The 20,989-nt window shown below is 41.6% G+C and overlaps 1 protein-coding gene across 1 annotated transcript in view; it reads left to right on the top strand.

Moving 5' to 3' along the window:
- The window catches only part of LOC145414375 (histone lysine demethylase PHF8-like), an 82,900-nt gene that overhangs the window by 20,246 nt on the left and 41,665 nt on the right, over positions 1-20,989 (top strand). Inside the window, exons 6-11 of the mRNA XM_080283910.1 lie at positions 960-1,158; positions 2,964-3,068; positions 5,925-6,070; positions 8,527-8,722; positions 11,935-12,198; positions 16,838-17,028. Coding sequence (XP_080140036.1) covers positions 960-1,158; positions 2,964-3,068; positions 5,925-6,070; positions 8,527-8,722; positions 11,935-12,198; positions 16,838-17,028 — 1,101 coding nt within the window. The remainder of the gene's footprint in view (positions 1-959; positions 1,159-2,963; positions 3,069-5,924; positions 6,071-8,526; positions 8,723-11,934; positions 12,199-16,837; positions 17,029-20,989) is intronic.

Raw genomic sequence — 20,989 nt, 5'->3', positions numbered from 1 at the left:
GGAAATTGTAAACAGAGTTGATGTTGGAGTGAAGTCCCCTAATATTGCAGAAGAAAATTTTGCTGCACTGACGAGTAGTTCTGGGGTGCTGTAACACTGAAGGTAGCACAGTTGCTTGATGATGAGCGGGAGGTCCCTAGTGCAGACATCCCAGCCCTGCCAGTAGTGGTCATCCAAGAAACCACCTCACTAATTCACAGTATAGCAGCAGCCATGGTTCTTTTTATGGGGGCAGAGGGGGGAACAGGGATGTATTGTGGAATGTGTTATGATATGTAATGACAAAATTGGTGTTTTATGGAGAGAGAATAGCTGGACTGAGGCAATGTGATATAATGTGGATGTGTGTGTTGTGTAAGGAGGGCATCAGGCATAATGTGGATGTGTGTGTTGTGTAAGGAGGGCAGCCTGATGCCCTCCGATGTGTGAGGCAGAAAGATGTTTAACCAGCTACCAAGGCCTAAGAGAGAAACTGGAATCCAGGCTATTCCTTGAGTCTTCCTTGGTGGTAGTACATCCCTGGGCTTGGCTGCCTACCCCTACTGCTACTAAATGAAAGGTTAGGGTAAATGAAAGGTTGAGAGGGACTACACAGCCCCAAGCCCAGAATGGGAACAGGGACCCATAGTCCATCAATTGTTGCCAGCGACTGTGCCAGTTGTCTTGGGGCACCCCACCAGGGCAGCCACAGGGACACCCATCCAAGTGCACTCTGGAACTGTGACTGCCCCACCATTTTGCACCCAGTAACATGGCAGTCTCCTGGGCTAATTTTCCTAGGTTCAGGCCCCTTGCTAGTGGGCAGAAGTAATAGCTTGGAAATCACAGCGCCTAGTACCCTACTCTTTGAGTTTTAATGTGTCGAATATTTAGTGAAATCGTCCAGAGAGTAAGAATTAAGAAATGAATATGCCCCATGAATGAAGAGATTAACGTTATATTTTCTTTGTCTTCTACAGCCTTAGCCAGCTAGTGGAGCCACCCTACATTGTGCGAAAACTATGCTGGGTGACCAACTCCTGGCCTACAGACCCTCCACCTGGCCCGCCCCTTTCTCGACCCAATGTGTCAAAGTATGCGCTCATTGGGGTGGAAAATTCATACACAGACTTTCACATAGACTTTGGTGGAACTTCTGTCTGGTATCATGTACTTTGGGTAAGACATTTGTAGCAGTATTTCCTTCCCCTTTCTCATTCCATCCTTAGATTGGAAAAAGAGGTGATGATGATGATGATAATGTATTTCTTAACAAGGCTTGGTGTAGACCATTTTGCATCTCAGCAGTGTTGTTATGGACCCAGGCCTTTCTGGATATGAACATTTTGGACTCCAGGAAACTGGTCACTTAAGCTGGGTGTTCCCAGAGATGTATGTTAGTATCAGAGAGAGAGGCAGAGAGAATGAGATCAGATGAGAGTATTAGTTCTGTTGTCAGGCATGACCTTACCAAAATAAGCAGCATAGAGCATCATTATCTTCCTGGCTTTTTTCTCATTTTTATTAACAATTGGATATTGTCAGGAAAAGGAAAACCTGAAAACAGGACTTGTTAATGCATGGTGTGGTGAACAGGGTCATATCTCTTTAAGCATTCTGAATGCCAAACCTTTTGAAGTATGTAAGGGCTATGGAGTCCATACATAGTTCACCCATTTTATTTGCTTTCCCCTGCACTCATTGCTTTCAGTTTTATTCACTTGATATAGCTAGCCATCATCATGCCATTCACATCTCTTTCAGTGTTCAGCATCACTCAGTTGTACCTTCATTATCAGCCTGGTCATGTTTGTTCATTCTGTATTACCATAACTTGTTAATACATTCATATACCCTATTCATTAGTGGACTTTCATCTTTTACATTTGATACAGTGTATCTTTATTATGTCAAGCCACCTAATGATTCAAAACTCAAAAGTGGCATATGGAGCTTTTCAGTCTTATACTGTAATGCCACCAGGATCACAGGCTTGTCATATGCCCTTAAGCATTATGCATTCCAGTAGATCCCTACATCCTGAATGGGGATGCTCTAGGAAAATACAGTATGTTATTCTGTTTTATCTACTGCAGTGCACAAACCAACTCAAACATATGTTATATATTAATGTGTGAGTGACCTGCTTATAAACTACCCTCATTGATTCTGTTGACTGGCCAGAATTAATTTATGGAAATGTTGTCAGGTCTGTTTGAGTGTGGCCTGAACATTGGCGTTCCTAGTGTGCTGAGTAGAGATTGTTTTTAAACTGTGTGAGGCTGACTGATGTGTTTTGCTTCGTGTCAGATTTGCACAGTATATATTTTGTCATCTGGAAAGGTGTATGGTGATTGTTTTTGTTGGAGTACATGCTGAGTTGAGCATGGAGTGTGGAAGCTTTTTTCATTAGAGTGAGCTTACCAGGATGTAAAATATGTACAACGTATTGAAATGATACTGATGTAAGATTGTTGAGTGATTTATTTAGTTGGGGGTATTGGGATGATGGTGGCGTTATCTCATATGTGTGATATAACTATACCAACATGTAGCATGTTAAGTTTTGTTAACTGTTTCATTGGGTGAAGTAGAATTTTATGAACATGTCTAGGGATACCAGTATCCCATCATTTATAAAGGCTCCAACATGCTTGCATGTGTTGGCCTTGGTCACCTAGTGACGGCTCTCTGTGTCGCTCGATCTCTGGCAGCCTCCCTATTCAGTATATACCTTATTTATTATTTTTCTTTACCTCCACACTTCCTTGTGCCTTTGCTGCAGCAAACCACTGTCTGCTGCAAGGGAACCTCAGTTCATTGCATGGTACAGCTCAGCAGGGGCAGTTGCCTGTGGTTGCTGGTTCTGCTCAGCCAGACAGACCGTGGTTGCTCAATAACGACCTGTGTGGTGTTGTTATTAGTACCAAATATAAGTAGTAGACTGTTGTGTGCTGTAATTGATACGTATTTTTCTGTACCAGGGTGAAAAAGTTTTCTACCTGATTAAGCCAACACCTGCCAACCTGACTCTTTACCAGCGATGGATGAAAGCAAACAATCAGTCAGAAATGTTCTTCGGTGACCAGGTTGGTTATTGTCGTTACTATTAATTTCATTTATTTATTTTTTTATGTGCTACAGTTAAGAAAAGAGAAGGTGGTAGCTGACCATTTAATTTCAGTGATGTACTTTTTTTTTTTTATATATATTTATGTTACTGAACACGTACCGGTATTTGTTACGGCCAAGGAGAGACCTTGCAACCCGTATGGTGGAAGGGTTAATGAAGACTTTATTAAAGCCGCCCAGTTCCAGTTTTCTTTATAATGCTTTGTAAAATAATTTGGATATTGAGTGAATAAATTATCAAAATATTATGGGAATGTGGTAGGTGGGGGCGCTCACCATCCACTCAATCGATGTAGTGCTGCTTGGGGTGTCTGCCCATTCCTCTCTTCCATCCTTCCTCTTCTGTCTTTCTCTCCTTCACTCTTTTCTCTTTCTTCTGTCTACAGGTGACTTTACACTCCCTCTTCTGTCTTTTCTTCATTTTTTCCTCTTCCTTCTGCCTAAGAGTAACTTTACACTGAGTGACATGCCAAATGGTTACCTGTACACCATGAAACCATTTACTATGCTGGGTGGTAACCATATAACCAAATTATGGGGCATGGTGGTCTAGTGGGTAATTAAGGTGCTCCAATCGGATTGAGTCGGTGGTTGGGGTTTATTGGTCACGTTATGCCAGTCAGGGATGAGTGAGGCTGGTCACTCTCATCTTAAATGTTAGAACCAACTTGCCTAGCCCAGGGTTCCTATGGTCCTGATGGGGAAACACAGGATTGGATGATGGATGAATGGATGGATTATATCAGATTGAAGGACTTAATAGGGAAGGATGGAGCATTTCATCTGAAGTACGCAGATGATGCTCTGTTACATGCTGATAATGAACAAGGTCATTGCAGATTGGTTCAGAATTTTGTATATACCTGTGAGTTGAATGAATTGAAAATTGATATAGATAAGTACTTGTTGGAACAGGGATGTGTCATGTCTCCATGGTTGTTCAATCTGTACATGGATGGGGTAATAAAAGAGGTACAAGGTAGGGTAGTGGATGTTGGAGTGGCCCTGGTTAGAGAGGATAGTGTTTGGAAACTCCCTGTACTGTTGTTTGCAGATGATACTGTGTTGTTGAGTGAAGACGAAGGGGAGCTGCAAGGCTTGGTGGATGAGTTTGGGAAAGTGTGTAAGAAACGGAATCTAAAGGTGAATGTAGGGAAGAGCAAAGTGATGGTCTTTGAGAGAGGTGAAGTTAGTGAATGTACAGCGAGGTTGGATGGTGAGGAATTGGCAAATGTGAGTACGTTGAAGTACTTGAGTTGTGTGATGAGTAAGGATGGAGGTTTGGAGGGTGAAGTGCTTGAAAGGGTACAGCAGGGAAGAAAGGTTGCTGGTTCTTTGAAAGCAGTGATAAGAAACAGGGAAGTGAGCATGGAAGTGAAAAAGTTACTACATGACAGTATTGTGATACCAACTCTGACTTATGGAAGTGAAGCTTGGACGTTGTTGGAAGGACACAAGTCAAGAGTGAGAGCCGTGGAAATGAGTTATTTAAGAGGAGCCTGTGGAGTCACATGGAGAGACAGGCTGACGAATGAGGACATAAAGGAGCGTTGTGGTGTTGATATGGATGTGATAGGAAGCGTTATGAGGAACACACTGAGGTGGTTTGGCCCTGTGGAGAGGCTGGAGGGTGAAAGACTGATGAAGAGAGTGAGTGAGGTGGAGGGGGGAAGAGGGAGGGGGAGGCCGAGGATGAGATGGAGGGATGGGGTGGAGAGGTATATGAGAGAGGGGGGGTGTGAGTTGGGAGCAGGGCAGTGAAATGGCGGGGGACAGGGCGACTTGGAGGCGATTTGTTTGTGGCTACCCCAAACGGGATTGAGGCGTCTGGCAATAGATAGATAGAACCAGGATTCCGCGGGCTTGAATGATGAGTGAATGGAATCATGGCCCATTGGATTGGGCAAACTTGGGCTGTCTGGACGTTGCTACTCCTCACCCTGCCCTAGGATCGGAAAGGAGGTCCGGATGATGATGGTGATGATCATGATGATGATGATATAGATAAGAGTACCTGTATAGTATTAGTTGTTGAGGCTGGAGGTGATTTAATATGATGTGTTGATGAACAGAGTAACCAGTTGGTGTAATTGTTTTAACTCCTTCTGGGCTAATTCTTTGTAAGGTAATTTATTTTCCCCATTGTTTTCTAACCAATGAAACTGTACCTAATATGAGTCTTGCAGCATGGTCCCTGCAGACCTCCATTGTGCCTCATATGAGGTTTGCAGTTTAACAGTGGATAAATACTGCACTGCAGTTGTTGGAAAGAGTGAGAAATTTGCATAGGAAATGGAGAGTACATGCACAAAACCTTCCACAACCCTTCTTTGTATACTCTGTCATATGCTTTTTCCAGGTCCATGAATGCCATATACACCTTATAGTCCATCTTACAAGCCTTCTCCACTACATCCTCTGCCACTCCTAAAGCAACCCTGTTCATCACTCACTAGGACATCTGATATCTCTCTTACTTTGAACTATAATAATTCTGCCATATACTTTCCCTACAACACTCAATAAACTAATGTCACGATAATTCTTGCTGTCACATCTCTCACTTTTATTTTCGTAGAGGGGTATAATCACAGCCTTTTTCCCTAAACTCATAATACTGTATTTGTAAAATATTTGTGCTAGCTTTAGATTACTTTTTTCATATTTTTTTTTTTTAATGGAAAAAGTTATATACAGCCTTCAGTAACCCATTTACTACTAGGATACCTTCTTAAATTGAATGAAAGACATCTAAAAAGTACATCATTGTAGTTTCAGGGGGTTAAAAAAAAAAAAAACTGTTCCACCATCAGGTTGATACATGCTACCGATGTGTGGTACATGCTGGTGAGACACTTTTCATTCCCACTGGCTGGATCCATGCCGTCCTAACGCCTACGGACACACTTGTCTTCGGAGGCAACTTCCTGCATTCACACAACATCGAACTTCAGCTACAGTGAGTCACTTTATGACATACAGTAGGTTTGTTTTATTCTGTTCGTATTGCAATAGGCATTCATAATACTGTGATGACTTCTCTAGCTTCAGCAATCTGAGGACATTTTTTAAAGTTCATTTTTGTCCTTGTCAAATTATTTTATTCAGCATAGGAAGAGACTACTGGTTGTGAAGTGGTTAACAGAAGCATTTCTAACTTCCTTACAAAACAGACGATACGGTATGTACCCTGGGTGGACTGAAGCAGCTGCAGTGTCCACCGAGGAGCCAAACTTTCTCTTATATCCCTACACTCTGCCATGGGGAAGGGCCCTGGTGAGGTGCTGTCAGCAGTAAGGGGACACTTGTAGTCTCGGCGCACGATTCTGAGGTTGCCATTACCATACCTTGGCAACCCAAGAGTCAACAGTGCGTTTGATTTTGTCTGTCGTACACAAATCATATTACTGGGTTATACATGAATATATTATACATGAATCACATGCTACAATATTATACACGAAATCAGACACACTGTTGGTGCGTAGGTTGCCAGGGTATGATAATGACAACTTCAGTGTCATGCGCTGTGATTATAGTTCCCTGGAAGATGTAAGTACTGTGTACTGTGCCTCTGGGACAGTCCCACAGAAGCAGTTGCCCACCGGTGGTCAGCAGGTCTGCTCTGCCAAACAGACTGGGGTTAAGCAACAACAAAAGTCACTATAAAACATTCCTCCAAAGCTAAACAAAATTATTAAAGGCAGAAAAAGATACAAAGAAGACATAGTGAAGGGCTGTACAGGCAGACCCTGAAATACAATACCCCAGCTTAGTAATGGGGATAGAAATACCACCCTACCGGTACCCCACGAAATGATAGCCAGAATGGGTTTTGTTTTTTAAAACAAATTTCGATGATATTTTAGACAAATTTTGTGTTTAGATTGCTTTATAAACTGTTTTTAGACTTAGTTTACTGTCTTAGTCATTGGTGGGGTGAACATTGTAATTTTGGGGTATAGTTTACTAAGTTTGATTTTTTTCAAAACTTACTTTTGATGATTTTCAGATTTTATTTTTCGGTTTAGGTGAGTTAGAAACTGCTCTTAGGCTTAGTTTAGCTTGTTTTAAAGCCATTTGGGGGTTTACATTAGCTAGAAACTTGTTTTTGGACTCATTTGGGTGGGTTAAGGATTTGGTTGAGGAGGAAACCCAAGGCTCAAAAATGCATCTCCATACGTTACATGTTAAATCTACCCTGAGATACGATACCCTGTCTAAGAATAGGTTTTTTCTTAACCAGTTAGAGCCCCCACAAATTCCTGAAAGTTGCCAGTATTCGCTTGATCACTAAATAGCTTGGCGTCACTACCTGCTCAGAGCTGATGCACCTTCCTTTGAAAAAATTCTTATTGGGATTATTACTCATGCATGAAGCATTGTACCAGTATTATATTCATCTTAGATATTTTACTGATGCTCTGAGATTTACGCTGAAAAGTTCTCTATAGAGTTTACTAAAAGCCATGAAAGCTTATTGTGTGTGTTTGCATTCAGCACATTTTTACCAAGTGTTATGAATCTCAGTTGTTGGAAAAATTTATCATAAAGTTTCCAAAAATTGTAATCTTTCATTTGGCAGATCCTGACGTGATTCTGTCCATTATTTACTTAATAATAATGAGAATTGTACGGACAAAATCTTGCGGGGACGAGATCAGCGACCTGAATTTTTAAAGGCATGGTATTCCTCTTGCTTTGAGAAAACGTCTCACTTCTGCTACAGTCTATTTTTCCACAAATATCTGGACCATGGTACTATATTTTCCGGATTCATTGGCTGATTTCAAAAGCCATTGTTGTCAGGTGTGGTATATACACATCATCAGTGCTGCCCTGGGCCACTAGCGTTGGGCACACAAACTACAGTACTTGACACTGCCCATGAGAAAGCGTCTCCACATGAGCTTGGTGGGTTCATACGATCTTCGATTGTTTAAATACCATATTTCCTTCGTTTGTTATGTAAGATACAATTTCGTTATGCCCTTTTACTATTTTTCCTTACAGATGTACACCCAACACCTAAAAACGTGACAGTGATCAGTACTCAGGCGGCATATTAATAATCGCATGTAGACTAGCCCTAAACTGCAATAGACACAAACCTTCCATTTCTATTATATTTTGATAAAGAAGCCATTTTTTTTTTCCAGTATTTTGTGTAGATAAATCAATAAATGTCCTATTTTCTAACTAACATAAAAATTGTATAACAGAGGGTAATTCAAGTCGACCCCACTTTTGCATTTTACATTAAGTTATCTGGCAAGCGGTGACATCTTTTTCCAGTTTATGGGGGCTTCAGTTGCATCATTAAACTGGGGTATGCCTGTATTGTGATACTAGACCCAGCTTCATTGACAGTTTTAATACTGAACAGCATCTTAAATTTCTGGCATTGTTTTTCAGGATATATGAGATAGAGAAACAAATCAGCGCACCTGAGAAGTTCCGGTTTCCACATTACGAGAGTGTGTGCTGGTACGCAGGCGCACGACTAGTAGTGGAACTAAGGGACATGGCAGCTGCCGGCACTCGAGTTCCACCTATTATGATTGCAGGTGCTCGCTGTCTCTTGGCAGCACTTAGGCAGTGGGGTGGCGAGGTATGTCACACAGGCCTGCATCGTCCTTCACCTTTATCATTTTTTTTCTGTGGTTGGCTGTCCTCTCTTCCTGTGTCTCCCATCTTTCCTATCTCATTTTAATACTCTTCTTTCCTTTTCAGATGGCTCTGTATTCAGTGGCAAGTGTAATGGTTTCCTGTAAGTCAGGAAGCCATTTTATAATGCTGGGTGGTAACCAAATGACCAGTCCATACATGTTCCCCTCGTGTCAACAATTGGGTTGGCAGAGGGTTAGTTTCCCTCACCATAAAACAACTAACTCAAAGACAAATGGCCACCCCTTATGGGATTGTGGCATCAGGCTGTATCTATACTGTAACTCTCTCTCTGTCTGTCTGTCTCTCTCTCTCTCTCATTTTGTGTATATTTATATCTATATCTATCTTTCCATCTGTCTCTCTGTCAGTCTATCTATCTATCTATGTCTATCTATCTATCAGTCTATCTGCATTTATCCTCTCTCTCTCTCTCTTATTGTGTATGAGATGGGACTGCTGAGGAATGCATGTGGAGTACTGGGGGTGGATAGGATACGAAATAATGCGATTCGTGAAAGATGCGGAGTGAAGAAGTCGGTGGACACCAGAATCAAAGACAGTGTACTGAGATGGTATGGTCATGTGGAGAGAATGAAGAACAACAGAATGGTGAAAAAGGTATATCTGAGCGAATTTGAAGGAGAGAAGAGGCGAGGTAGGTCATCCTCCTTTCAGGACTTTGGCGAAAGCTTTGCCATTGCACTTGACATCTCAAAGGCTTTCGATCGAGTCTGGCATAAATCTTTAATTTCCAAACTGCCCTCCTACGGTTTCTATCCTTCTGTCTATGCCTTCATTGCTAGCTTCCTTTCTGGTCGTTCTATAGCCGCTGTTGTAGACGGCCATCGTTCTTCTCCTAGATCTATCAACAGTGGTGTTCCTCAGGGCTCTGTCCTATCACCAACTCTCTTCTTTTTATTCATCAGTGATCTTCTAAGCTGTACATCTAACCCTATCCACTCATACGCTGATGATTCCACCCTTCACCTTTCCATTCGGTTCCTGCAACACCCATCTCAATAGTTACTTCAACAAACAAGGGATGAGGCTATGGCACACCTAATGTCTGAGTTGGCTTGTATCTCTGACTGGGGTAAAAATAATCTGGTTGTTTTTAATGCATCTAAGACTCAGTTCTTACACCTATCAACCCGACAAAATCTTCCACAGGTATACCCACTAATGTTTAATAATATTCAGCTTAATCCTGCATCATCCTTGAACATGCTTGGGGTTTCATTTACACGGGACTTATCTTGGAAAGATCATATTACATCTCTTGTAAAATCTGCTTCCAAGAGATTGGGTGTGCTAAGCCGACTCCGCTCTTTCTTTACCCCTGCACAATTGTTGACTCTATACAGGGGTTTTATCCACCCCTGTGTGGAGTACAACTTTCATGTGTGGGGAGGCTCCCCACATACAGCTCTTCTCAATAGGGTGGAGTCAAAGGCTTTTCGTCTCATTAACTCTCCTCCTCTTACTGACTCGCTTCAACCTCTGTCTCTTTGCCGCACTGTTACATCTTTATCTCTTTTCTATCGCTACTTTAATGGTCACTGCTCCTCTGAACTGTCTGCTTGCATTCCTCCACCTCTACGACGGGCGCGTAGCACCCGTCTGGCAGCAAACTCTCATCCCTTTTCTGTCCAGCTCTCTAATGCAAGAGTTAACCGTTACTCCCAGTCTTTCATTTATGCAACAGGTCAGCTCTGGAACTATCTCCCTCTGTCTGTATTTCCTGCTGCCTATGATCTCCAGTCTTTCAAATGCAGTGTGTCCAGGCATCTCAAAATGATCGGATCTTGAATTTGGCTCTCTATTGTATTTTGTTTTTCTCTTGGAGGGAACTGTTACTGCGGGCTCATGGCCTTTGGTTCCTTCTTCCTCGCATTAAAAAATAAATAAATAAAATATATATATATGTATATATATATATATATATATATATATGTATATACAGTATATATATATATATATATAATGACATAGGCTGCATAAATATTATGCAAAAGAATACTAACACGCCACATGAAGTTGCTGGTAAGGAAGAGATGCAATGGAGTCTCCTAACCATTTCACTCTGGTGGCATATTTTACCTTTTGGTTTTGTTAACATCAGTTGATTGTACTCAGCTGAGGAGAGACTTCTGAGATTGGAAAAGCTAAATACAATCAGCTTTTAACTCCTTCAGTTGAAGAAAAAAATTTTGAAATAGCTAAAGCAGCCTGGAAGTAGCAGGAATAAGCTACAAAAATGTGTCATTGGACTGAAGTGGCTGTGCTGATTATAGTGCAGTAATTCCTCATATTTGTTCATTCATTTATCATTTACTTCAGTGTTGCCCCATGAGGAGCATAGGAGCCTGGGGCTAGGCAAGCTGGTCCTGAGATTTAAGATGAGATTGACCAGTCTCACTCATCCCTGAGTGGCATTATGTGAGCAGTAAACCCCAACCACCCCTTGGATAAAAACCTGCACAGGCTCAGTCCGATTGGAGTGCCTTAATTGCCCACTAAACCACCAGGTGCCATAATTTGGTTATATGGTTTCCACCCAGTGTAGTAAGTAGTAAATGGTTTCCTGGTGTACAGGAAACCATTTGGCTTGTCACCCAGTGTAGAGTCACCCTTAGACAGAAGATAGAGGAAAGAATGAAGGAAAGAAAGACAGAATAGGAAGGAAGGAAAAGAGGAAAGGACAGGCACCCGAGAGCAGTACTACATCATGTGAATTCCTCATTTTCACTTGATATTATTCCAGATATCAAATAATACCCTGCATCGTCTTAACCCCTGTAATGCTGATTGTTTGTATGGTAGTTTACCTCTTTTGAGTCATTTTTTTTGTATCATCATCATCCAGACCTCCGTTTCCAACCTAGGGCAGGGTGAGGAGTAGCAATATCCAGATAGCCTCAATTTACCCAATCCAATGGTCCACGCCTCTTTCTCTGACCAGTCTTTCTTCTATATAGGCACTTGGGTATATTCAGTAATAAATTTCCATTATTAATAAAGTAATTGACTTTGGTTGAATCTTTTAAAGGGCAGCTCAAAGCCTTTTCTTATTGAGGACTTAGTAGAGAAAATGTCAAAGCAACTTACAGTAGCGAGAACTGTCATTACTGTACGGGTCACAATCTTCCCCAGAGTGGTCGGGGAGGGCTTGAGAGTGTGCCACCTGGTGTTCACACACTGAAGCTGTTTAAGGACCTCCAGCGAGAAATACGATGTGCTGAAAAGCAGGTCATCGCACTCAACCCTCCCAAACCAGAGCGAGAGTCAAAGCGCAGGAAAAAGAAGGTTTTAGCAGAGGATTTTATTGACTATACCAACCTGACCAGCTTCAACAACGTACTAGAGGAGAGATTGCCAGATAGAAAAGTAAAGGTACTCAAGGTTAATTCTCCGCAAGTAAGTGTACTTTAATATGCTCATTTAAGGTAATATAACATTTTTTATTTTTGTTTTAGTATTTAGTTAATTTTGCAAAAATTACTTTTTGCCTTCCTTTCAGTTCATCATAGAATTATCAAAAATAGTGCATAAAAGTGGGAGCACTACTAACAACATGCCAAGTTAAATGAGCCATACAATCATTCATACATCATTCTGTTCTTCAAACTCTGGCTGCACCTCCCAGGCAGAACCATTTGAACATTTTTATTTTATTGTATTTTTCTTAGTATGCTTCACACAGACTTCCGTGCCAAGTTAAAAAAGGGTGTCAGACCTTTGTGCATTCATGTGCATACTTCGTATAACAGCTATTGGAGAAGATGGGATTACATTATTACTGTATTGGCTAACACATAGAATAAAGGTACATCACACACACTACAAGTTCAGCTTCCTAGACTTAGGAGTAAGATTGCATTTAAGTATTCTTATTGCAGTATTAACAAATAAAGGATTGTCTGTGATATTCTGTCGGCCGATGTAACATTACATAGTAGAGTATACAGTTGGCTACTTGGATCGTGGCAGAATGGATACCAGTATGAGATTGCCATAGAATGAGAGTAAGATTGGTTGAAAATCTTTTATCATCATTATCCGGGTAAGAAAGCATTGTTCATTAAATGTTGTCTATGAAGATTATTATTTAAACTCCTCAGTTATACAGTGTATTCTCTCATATCATCATCATCATCATAACCCTGATTTCCTTTGGGGGGGGGGGAAAGAGAGAGAGAAAAAAATTGGGGTTCATGTGCCATACAGAAGAAAGAGAAAGCACAAAAATAGAGCCATGAACAAAATACCCAGTGAAATTGGCCAAGAAATAATTCATACACCATTCAGACCTTCAAATTCTTGGCTACGGCTCATAGACAAAAACCATCCACACTTACTGGTATTTTTTCTCTTGGATTCATTTCACAAATACATCAGTGAGAGAGAGAAGAAAAAGTAGATAAAGAGATATGTGAGGTTGAAGCTGAAGCAACCTGCAGATGGTTATGTCATGACCATTCATTGTCTGGAAGCTTTCAGGGGAGAGCAGAATGTCAAGGATTTTTTTTTTTTCCCCCCACAAATAAAATTCTCAGTCAGGAAGTGTGAAGAAAAGTTGCTCTTCCAAGAAAATATTGATCAGAGGACAGACAAAATTAAGAGTTGAAATTTGATCAGGATCCTTTCCAAATACAACTCCACGGCTTATATTCTCATTGGTGCAGGAGGTTTTGTAGCACCTTTGACTGTTTTATGCAAAGAAGAGGAGTCAGAGGATGGAAACCTGCAAAAACTTGCCCTTGTCAGAGGGGGGAAAAAGTTATCAAGATTCATTCCTTCATTTTGAGATGCTCAGACACATTTGGATTACTGTAATTCATAGGAAGAGGGAAATATGAATTGAGGAAGACAGTTCCATAGTTGACCTGTTGTATACATGAAGGACTGCGAATACATGTTAACTCATGCATTAAAGAACTGGACAAAATCAGGGTGTAAGAGTGTTGCTAGTTAGGTGCTGGGTACCTGCCGTAAATGAAAAAGGGATACAAACAGGTCAGAAGTGCAGTGATCATTGAAATAGTGCTGGTAGAGGGAATGACATGCAATCATACGGCAGTTTACAGATACCACGTGATAGAGCTGTTCTTTTGACTGCCAAGGTAGAAAAGGGGTGCAGCCCTTGTCATATGCATCACCAGACATAATTTATCCATCCACTTAGATCCTGTAAGTTTCTTTGCATTCTCATTATCATCGTCACTGTCATCCAGACCTCCTTTCCCACCCTAGGGCATGGTGAGGAGTAGCAATATCCAGACGGCCCAAGTTTGTCCAGTTCAGTAGGTCACGCTTCCATTCACTCATCATTCAAGTCCCAGGAATCCTGGCTCTATCTGATACACCAAAAACATCCACCACATTCTGTAGCTTCATGTAAACGTATCCGATAGAGTCAGTCCGGACACTGTCATGTTAAAAGGGGTGCCAAATCCCTGATTGTGCACTTCTTCACACAGGATTCATCCAGACTCTAACCTCACCAACTTCCATACCTCTCATTCTCACACACTCATCCGCCATATACCTCCACCTTCTCCTTGGCCTACTTTGCCTCCTCCCTCCTTCAGCATCTCTCAGATATACCTCTTTCACCACTCTGTTGTTATCCATTCTCTCCACATGACCAATCCATCTCAGTACATTCTCTTCGATTCTGGTGTCCACAGACTTCCTTACTAGTTCCGCATCTTTCATGAATCACATTATTTCGTACCCTATCCACCCTCAGTACGCCACATACGTTTCTCAGCAGTCCCATCTTCATTGCTGTCACTCTTGACTTTTCACTTTCATGCCACACCGTAGTCTCACACCATATGTTAAAGTTGGCACTAACACTCCCTCATGTAAGCCTCGTGCAGCTGCAGCAGTAAAGCCTCTTTCTTATCAAGGTCTTCATTGTGCCAGGTACTTTCCTTCCATGTGTCACTCTACTTTCCACTTCTTCTGCACATTTTCCTCTCTTTTCTATCACTGTACCGAGGTATTTGAACTCTTTCACCAATTCCAGTCTCTTTCCATTCACTGTAACATCACACAGGGAGTCATCTTGTCTCTCAGTAACCATTACTTTACTCACAGACATTAGCAAAACTCTGCATTAGTGTACTAAGTTCTCGTCTGGTATTTGCAAGTACTGTAGTACTGCATCATCAGCATACAATAAATTTGAGATATTCCATACATCACCATCCATTACTAATGCCACCCCTTTCTCCATTACTCGTGTTTTTACTTCTCTCATCACCCCATCCATAATATATATTGAACAACCATGGGGAGATCACACAACCTTGTCGCACACAAACACTGATCATGAACCATTCACTTAGATGCTAATTTATCCTTACACATGCCTTACCTACCATCATCAAAACTCTTGATGGCACCTAGCAGCTTACCATCTACACTGTACATGTGCAAAATCTTCCATAATTCTTCTCTGTCTACTTTGTCATATGCTTTTTCCAGATCAATGAATGCCATAAACACCTTATAGTCCTTCTCAGAAACCTTCTCCACTATCTGTCTCACTGCAAATATTTGATCCATGCATCCTCTGCCACTCCTAAAGCCACCCTGTTCGTTACTTACTAGGACTTCTGATATCTCTCTTCATCCGTCCATCCATCATCCAGTCCTGTGTCGCCCCGTGAGGAGCATAGGAAACAGGGGCGACTCACTTTTGTCCTGACATTTAAAGTGAGAATGACCAGCCTCACTCATCCCTGAGTGGCATTACGTAAGCAATAAATCCCAATCATCCCTTGGATATAAACCTACATAGACTCAGTCTGATTGGAGCACTTTACTTAACCAGTAAACCACCAGGCCCCAAAATTTGGTTATGTGGTTACCACCCAGCGTAGTAAATGGTTTCCTGGTATTCAGGACACCATTTGTCTTGTCACTCAGTGTAGAGGCACCCATAGGCAGAAGAAAGAATGAAGGAAAGAAAGACAGAAGTGGGAGTGTAAAGTCACCTGTAGGCAGAAGAAAGAGGAAAGTTTGAAGGAAAGAAAGACAGAAGAAGAAGGATGAAAGAGAGGAAAGGGCAGACACCCAAAGTAGCACCACATCTACTTCATAATAATTCTTCCATGTACCTATCCTACAACACTCAATAAACTTATGCCACGATAATTTTTGCAGTCACTTTGCTCACCTTTATTTTTGTACTAGGGTTCAATGACAGGCCATTTCCACTCTGCTGGCACAGTTTCATGCATCCATGCCTTCCTATGTATCTCCAACAAGCACCTCATTCCGCTCTCTCAGCTACTCATAATCATCTCTGCATACCTCTCATCAACCCCAGCTGCTTTCCCATTTTTCATCCACTTCACAGCGTTCTTCACCTGTGCGAGTGTTATGTTTCCTGGCACTGGATTCCTTCTCTTCACAGCCCCAAATCATGTTTACAGCAGCTCTGCACTCTCAATTCCCATTCATCAGGCTTTCAAAATATGCTTTCCATCTGCTCCTTACTTCATCCTCATGCTTTCTAATTGTCATTACTGGTATTTTAGTTGCTCATGTATTCAGTTACCATATCCAGCTCTTCTTGCCTTACAGACCTCCACCCTTAAAGTCATGAAGATATGATACTCCCATTTCACCACCCTATACATAGCTTTTCTGTCTTCATAATCAGTGCAGAGAGTTTTCCACCCCTTGATTTGTTACCCTACTCCACATTTTACGTAAATCACCTGTCAGTCCTCCGGAGTCAACCTGTATTTCATAACAATCACATTTCCACTGACTTTCCATTCATCCATTATCTATCCATACATCATCCAGTCCATTCATTATCCACCCATCCATCATCCATTATCCATCAGTACATAATCTAGTCCGTTCTTCATCCATGCATCGATCCATCATCCATTATTCATCCATGCATCATCCAGTCCATTCATCATCTATCCTTTCATCATCTGTTCCACCTGTCATCTATTTGTTCATCATTCATCCTTTCATCTGTGATCCAGTCCATATTTCCTCACCAGGTGGCCCCAATTCATTACAGGTTGAGCTAGGAGGACCAGAACTAGCCAGCCTGACAGATGAACAGCAAAGAACCCTAAAACTGACCCTGCCCAAACCTGCCACTTACCCGTATGGTCTGACATTTCCATCATCTGATTATGGGATGAGCGGCACACCACCCCATGACCCGGACTATCCACAGTTCAAGAATGAGTACCCTAGTAATGTCAAGTAAGACAAAGATGCTTGGCTTTGATTTGTCTGAGTTTGGATAGGAGAAAAGAGAATAGTGTATGGAAAAGATAATACCCATGTATGGAAATGCTGACAGACAAACCTCGTTTTATGACGGGGATGCCTTGCTGGAAAACCAATCAGGTAATGATTGATCATAAATCAAGCACATTATAACACTGGCTGACTGGAGATTTGCTTTTAGAATTTACCAACCACATCTATCTGTATTATAATGATCCAATTTCTGTATGTTTGTTTGCTACTGTATCACAGCAAAAACCAGCGCACGTGCAATTTTTGTTAGAGCCAGGTATCGTTAAAATGCTCTAACTTGAAGAATAAAACAATTTCCATTCCATTTGGGTCACTGGTTCCCAAGAAATGACGCATTTCTAACTGAAGATAGGAAGTTGCTTGACATGGAGAGGAGGCTGCCAAAGGCGGCCTTTAAGCAAGTAAGTATAAAAATAAATTTCCATCTCATATGAACTGATAGTTATTTTGATTCACTGCACTTCATTTTCTGCGTTAATTCTAACATCACATTGTTGTTTGATCACTGACACTGATACATCTGAGGATGACAGACTTCAAAGGCCATTTTGGAACAGACAGATGACTGAAGGCTTGCTTGTCAGTGACTGTACATCAAAAAATGGTGCTAAAATCTTAAGAAGATTGTACAAGTGAGTGATCACACATTTGATCATAAAATAATGCTTGCCTGTCATTGAGAGTACTAAAGTTTTGGCCCAACTTGGATCCTGTTTCCAGTAATCTATAGAACATCTTTCCAATGAATGTGAGTAAAATTCTTCCATTTGAATACTTTACAGCACTGTGAAATTAAGACACTATCGCTGTCTATCTATTGCCAGACACCTTAATCTCGTGAGGGGTGGCAACAAACAAACCGCCTCCATGTTACCCTGTCCCCAACCATTTCACTGCCATTCTCCCAGCTCACATCCCCCTGCCTCATATACCTCTCCTTCCCATCCCTCCATCTCATCCTCGGTCTCAACCTCCCTCTCCCCCCTCCTTCATCTCATTCACATACACTCTTCTCGTTAGTCTGTCACTTTCCTTCTTCTCCACATGCCCAAGCCACCTCATGTTTTTCTCGTAATGCTTTCTCTCACGTCATCATCTACTCCTCAACGCTACTTCAATTCCTCGTTTGTCATTCTACCTCTCCAAGTAACTCCACATGCCCCTCTCAGATAACTCATTTCTATTGCTGTCATTCTTGACTTGTGTCATTGCAATAAGGTCCAAGCTTCGTTTCCATACGCTAGAGTTGGTATCACAGTAGTATCATGCAACGACATATTTACTTCCATGCTCACATCGCTATTTCTTATCACTGCTTTAAAAAAATCAGCAACCTCTCCTCCCTGTTGTATACTTTCAATCGCCTCATCTTCCAAACTACCATTCTTACTCATCACACTAACCAGATACCTACAGGCACTCACATTTTCCATTTCTTCATCATCCAACCACACTGTACATTCAGTGACTTCAAGACCATAACTTTACTATTCCCCATATTCATCTTTAGATTCCGTTTCTTACACACTCACCTAAACTCATTCACCAAGCCATGCAGTTTTCGTTTGTTTTCACTTACCAATACAGTATCATCTGCACACAAAATTACTGGAAGTTTCCAAACTCTGCCTTCTTTCATTTGGGCCACTCCAACATCCACTGTTCTGCCTTGTATTTCTTTTATAATGCCATCCATATACAGACTAAATAACCATGGAGACATGACACATCCCGGTTTCAGTCCAACCTTCAAATAGAAAAATTCACTCAGTTCACTATCCACACGCAGTGCAGCCTTAACACTCTCTTACATACTCTTCACAGCATTCAACAACTTTCCATTTACTCCCTGTATACTTAATATTTTCCACATTCCTTGTCTATCCACCCTGTCATATGCTTTCTCCAAATCCATGAAGGCCGCATACAACTTCTTGTCCTTCTCTAGAAACATTTCCTCTAAAGACCTAAGAATCTGATCTACACAATCTCTTCCCTTCCAAAAACCTCCCTATTCTTCTCTAACTGCAGTAATTCCTCTGTTATTTACCTAACTTTATCAATAAATATCCTACCATATACTTTTCCTCCTTACACTAAGAAGAGAAATACCCCTGTGATTACCACACTTTTTTTTTTCTCTTTTCCTTCGTTTTCGTTTTCATTTTCGTTTTTAAAGGCTCCAACATGCTTGCATGTGTCGGCCTTGGTCGCCTAATGGCGGCTCTCCATGCTGCACGATCCATTGCAGCCTCCCTGTTCAGTCCCTTAACTCTAAGGTCACACTTAATGACCTCGTCCCATGTCTTTCTCGGTCTACCCCTCGTAACCCCACCCCCAATATTAACACTTCTCACCTTCCTCACCCAATTATCATCCCCCATCCTCTCCACATGTCCAAACCACCTTAATCTACCTCTCCTCATCACAACACCAACACACTCCAGTCCCATCCTACCTCTCAACTCTTCCATTGTAAACCCAGCCCCTCCAGGCCTTGGACGCAGGGACGCACTGCACATCCATCTAATCATTGTCATTTCTGTACATCTGAGCCGGCGAATATCTTCCTCCTTCACTGCCCAGGTCTCACTACCATACAGCATTACACTCCTAACACATGCTGCATACAAAGATGAGAGTGATCAGCCTCACTCATCCCTGAGTGGCATTACATGAGCAATAAACCCCAACCACCCCTTGAATATAAACCTTCACCAGCTTAATCCGATTGGAGCACTGTAATTACCCACTAAACCACCAGGCCCCGAAATTTGGTTATGTGGTTACCACCCAGCATAGTAAATGGCTTCCTGGTGTACAGGAAACCATTTGGCTTGTCACACAGTGAAGAGTCGCCCATAGGCAGAAGTAAGAGGAAAGAATGAAGGAAAGACATATTTGTAATTTCTCATTACATTCTGTCACACCTCATTCATCAACAAAGCAACTCCGTATTTGCATCTTCCTTGCCCATTCATGCCCAGTCTTACACGTTTTACATCCTCCCACTCTTCCACTTCACACCCTTTCATCTTCGTTTCATGCAATGCCATCACGGCATGTCTCGTACTATTGAGCACATTCACCACTTTCACCCTTTTTCTCTCCTCATTCACACCTCTCACATTCCACATGGCCATGCAAATCTGCCTATTTAGTTGGGGCCCTGGACACTGAACCTGGCCAAAAACCCCGGTTATTTGGTTACCACTCAGTGTAATAATTATTTCCTGTGTACAGAAAACCATTTGGCTTGTCAGTCAGTGTAGAGACCATAAGACATCCCTACATTGAGTGAGTGGATGATGGGTGCTCTCATCCTCCACATGTTTGATTCACCGCAGGGTAAACCTTTCAGACTAGAAGGTTTAGATATAGGCTTCAATACTTCTTCACTACAAGATGGGATTTTATAAGTTTAGTAAAGTACTGTGAAGTTAGCTTGAATAAATAAAAACTTCCTCAGAATGACGAGGTCAGATGTCTGAACTGAGTAACTTTGCCATGGGACTGCATGTTCCTGATGGGGCAGCATTGGGGGAATGCTGTGTAATTGTTATAGTAGTACCATATCTTTACCAGGTTCGTTGTTATCTTTTGCTTGTTCCAGTCAGATGAGTGCTCAGTATGCAGAACAGAGGCTGATAGGTCTTAACCCTTTAACCGCGGTCATTGTTTTGCCCCGACTGGCCTCTCCCTCGGGGGTTCCTGCCAAAATGTAAACAAACTCTAAACCTTTATAACTATGCACAGAATAAATCTAGAGCGAAAAATAAGGCACCATTAGAAAGTACTAACCTTCGGCTTTGCAATGATTTAGGTTTCATGATTTCATTGACTATCACTGGATGGGCAGTGCCATTAGAAGTGAGCGATCTAAAATCACTATTTTTCGCTC

The sequence above is a fragment of the Coenobita brevimanus genome, chromosome 99 (assembly GCF_032717465.1).
Source record: "Coenobita brevimanus isolate Jiangsu-jjx chromosome 99, ASM3271746v2, whole genome shotgun sequence".
In the NCBI taxonomy this organism is placed as follows: Eukaryota; Metazoa; Arthropoda; class Malacostraca; order Decapoda; family Coenobitidae; genus Coenobita; species Coenobita brevimanus.
The sequence above is the reverse complement of the archived record's forward strand: the minus strand, read 5'-3'. Positions and strand labels throughout refer to the sequence as shown.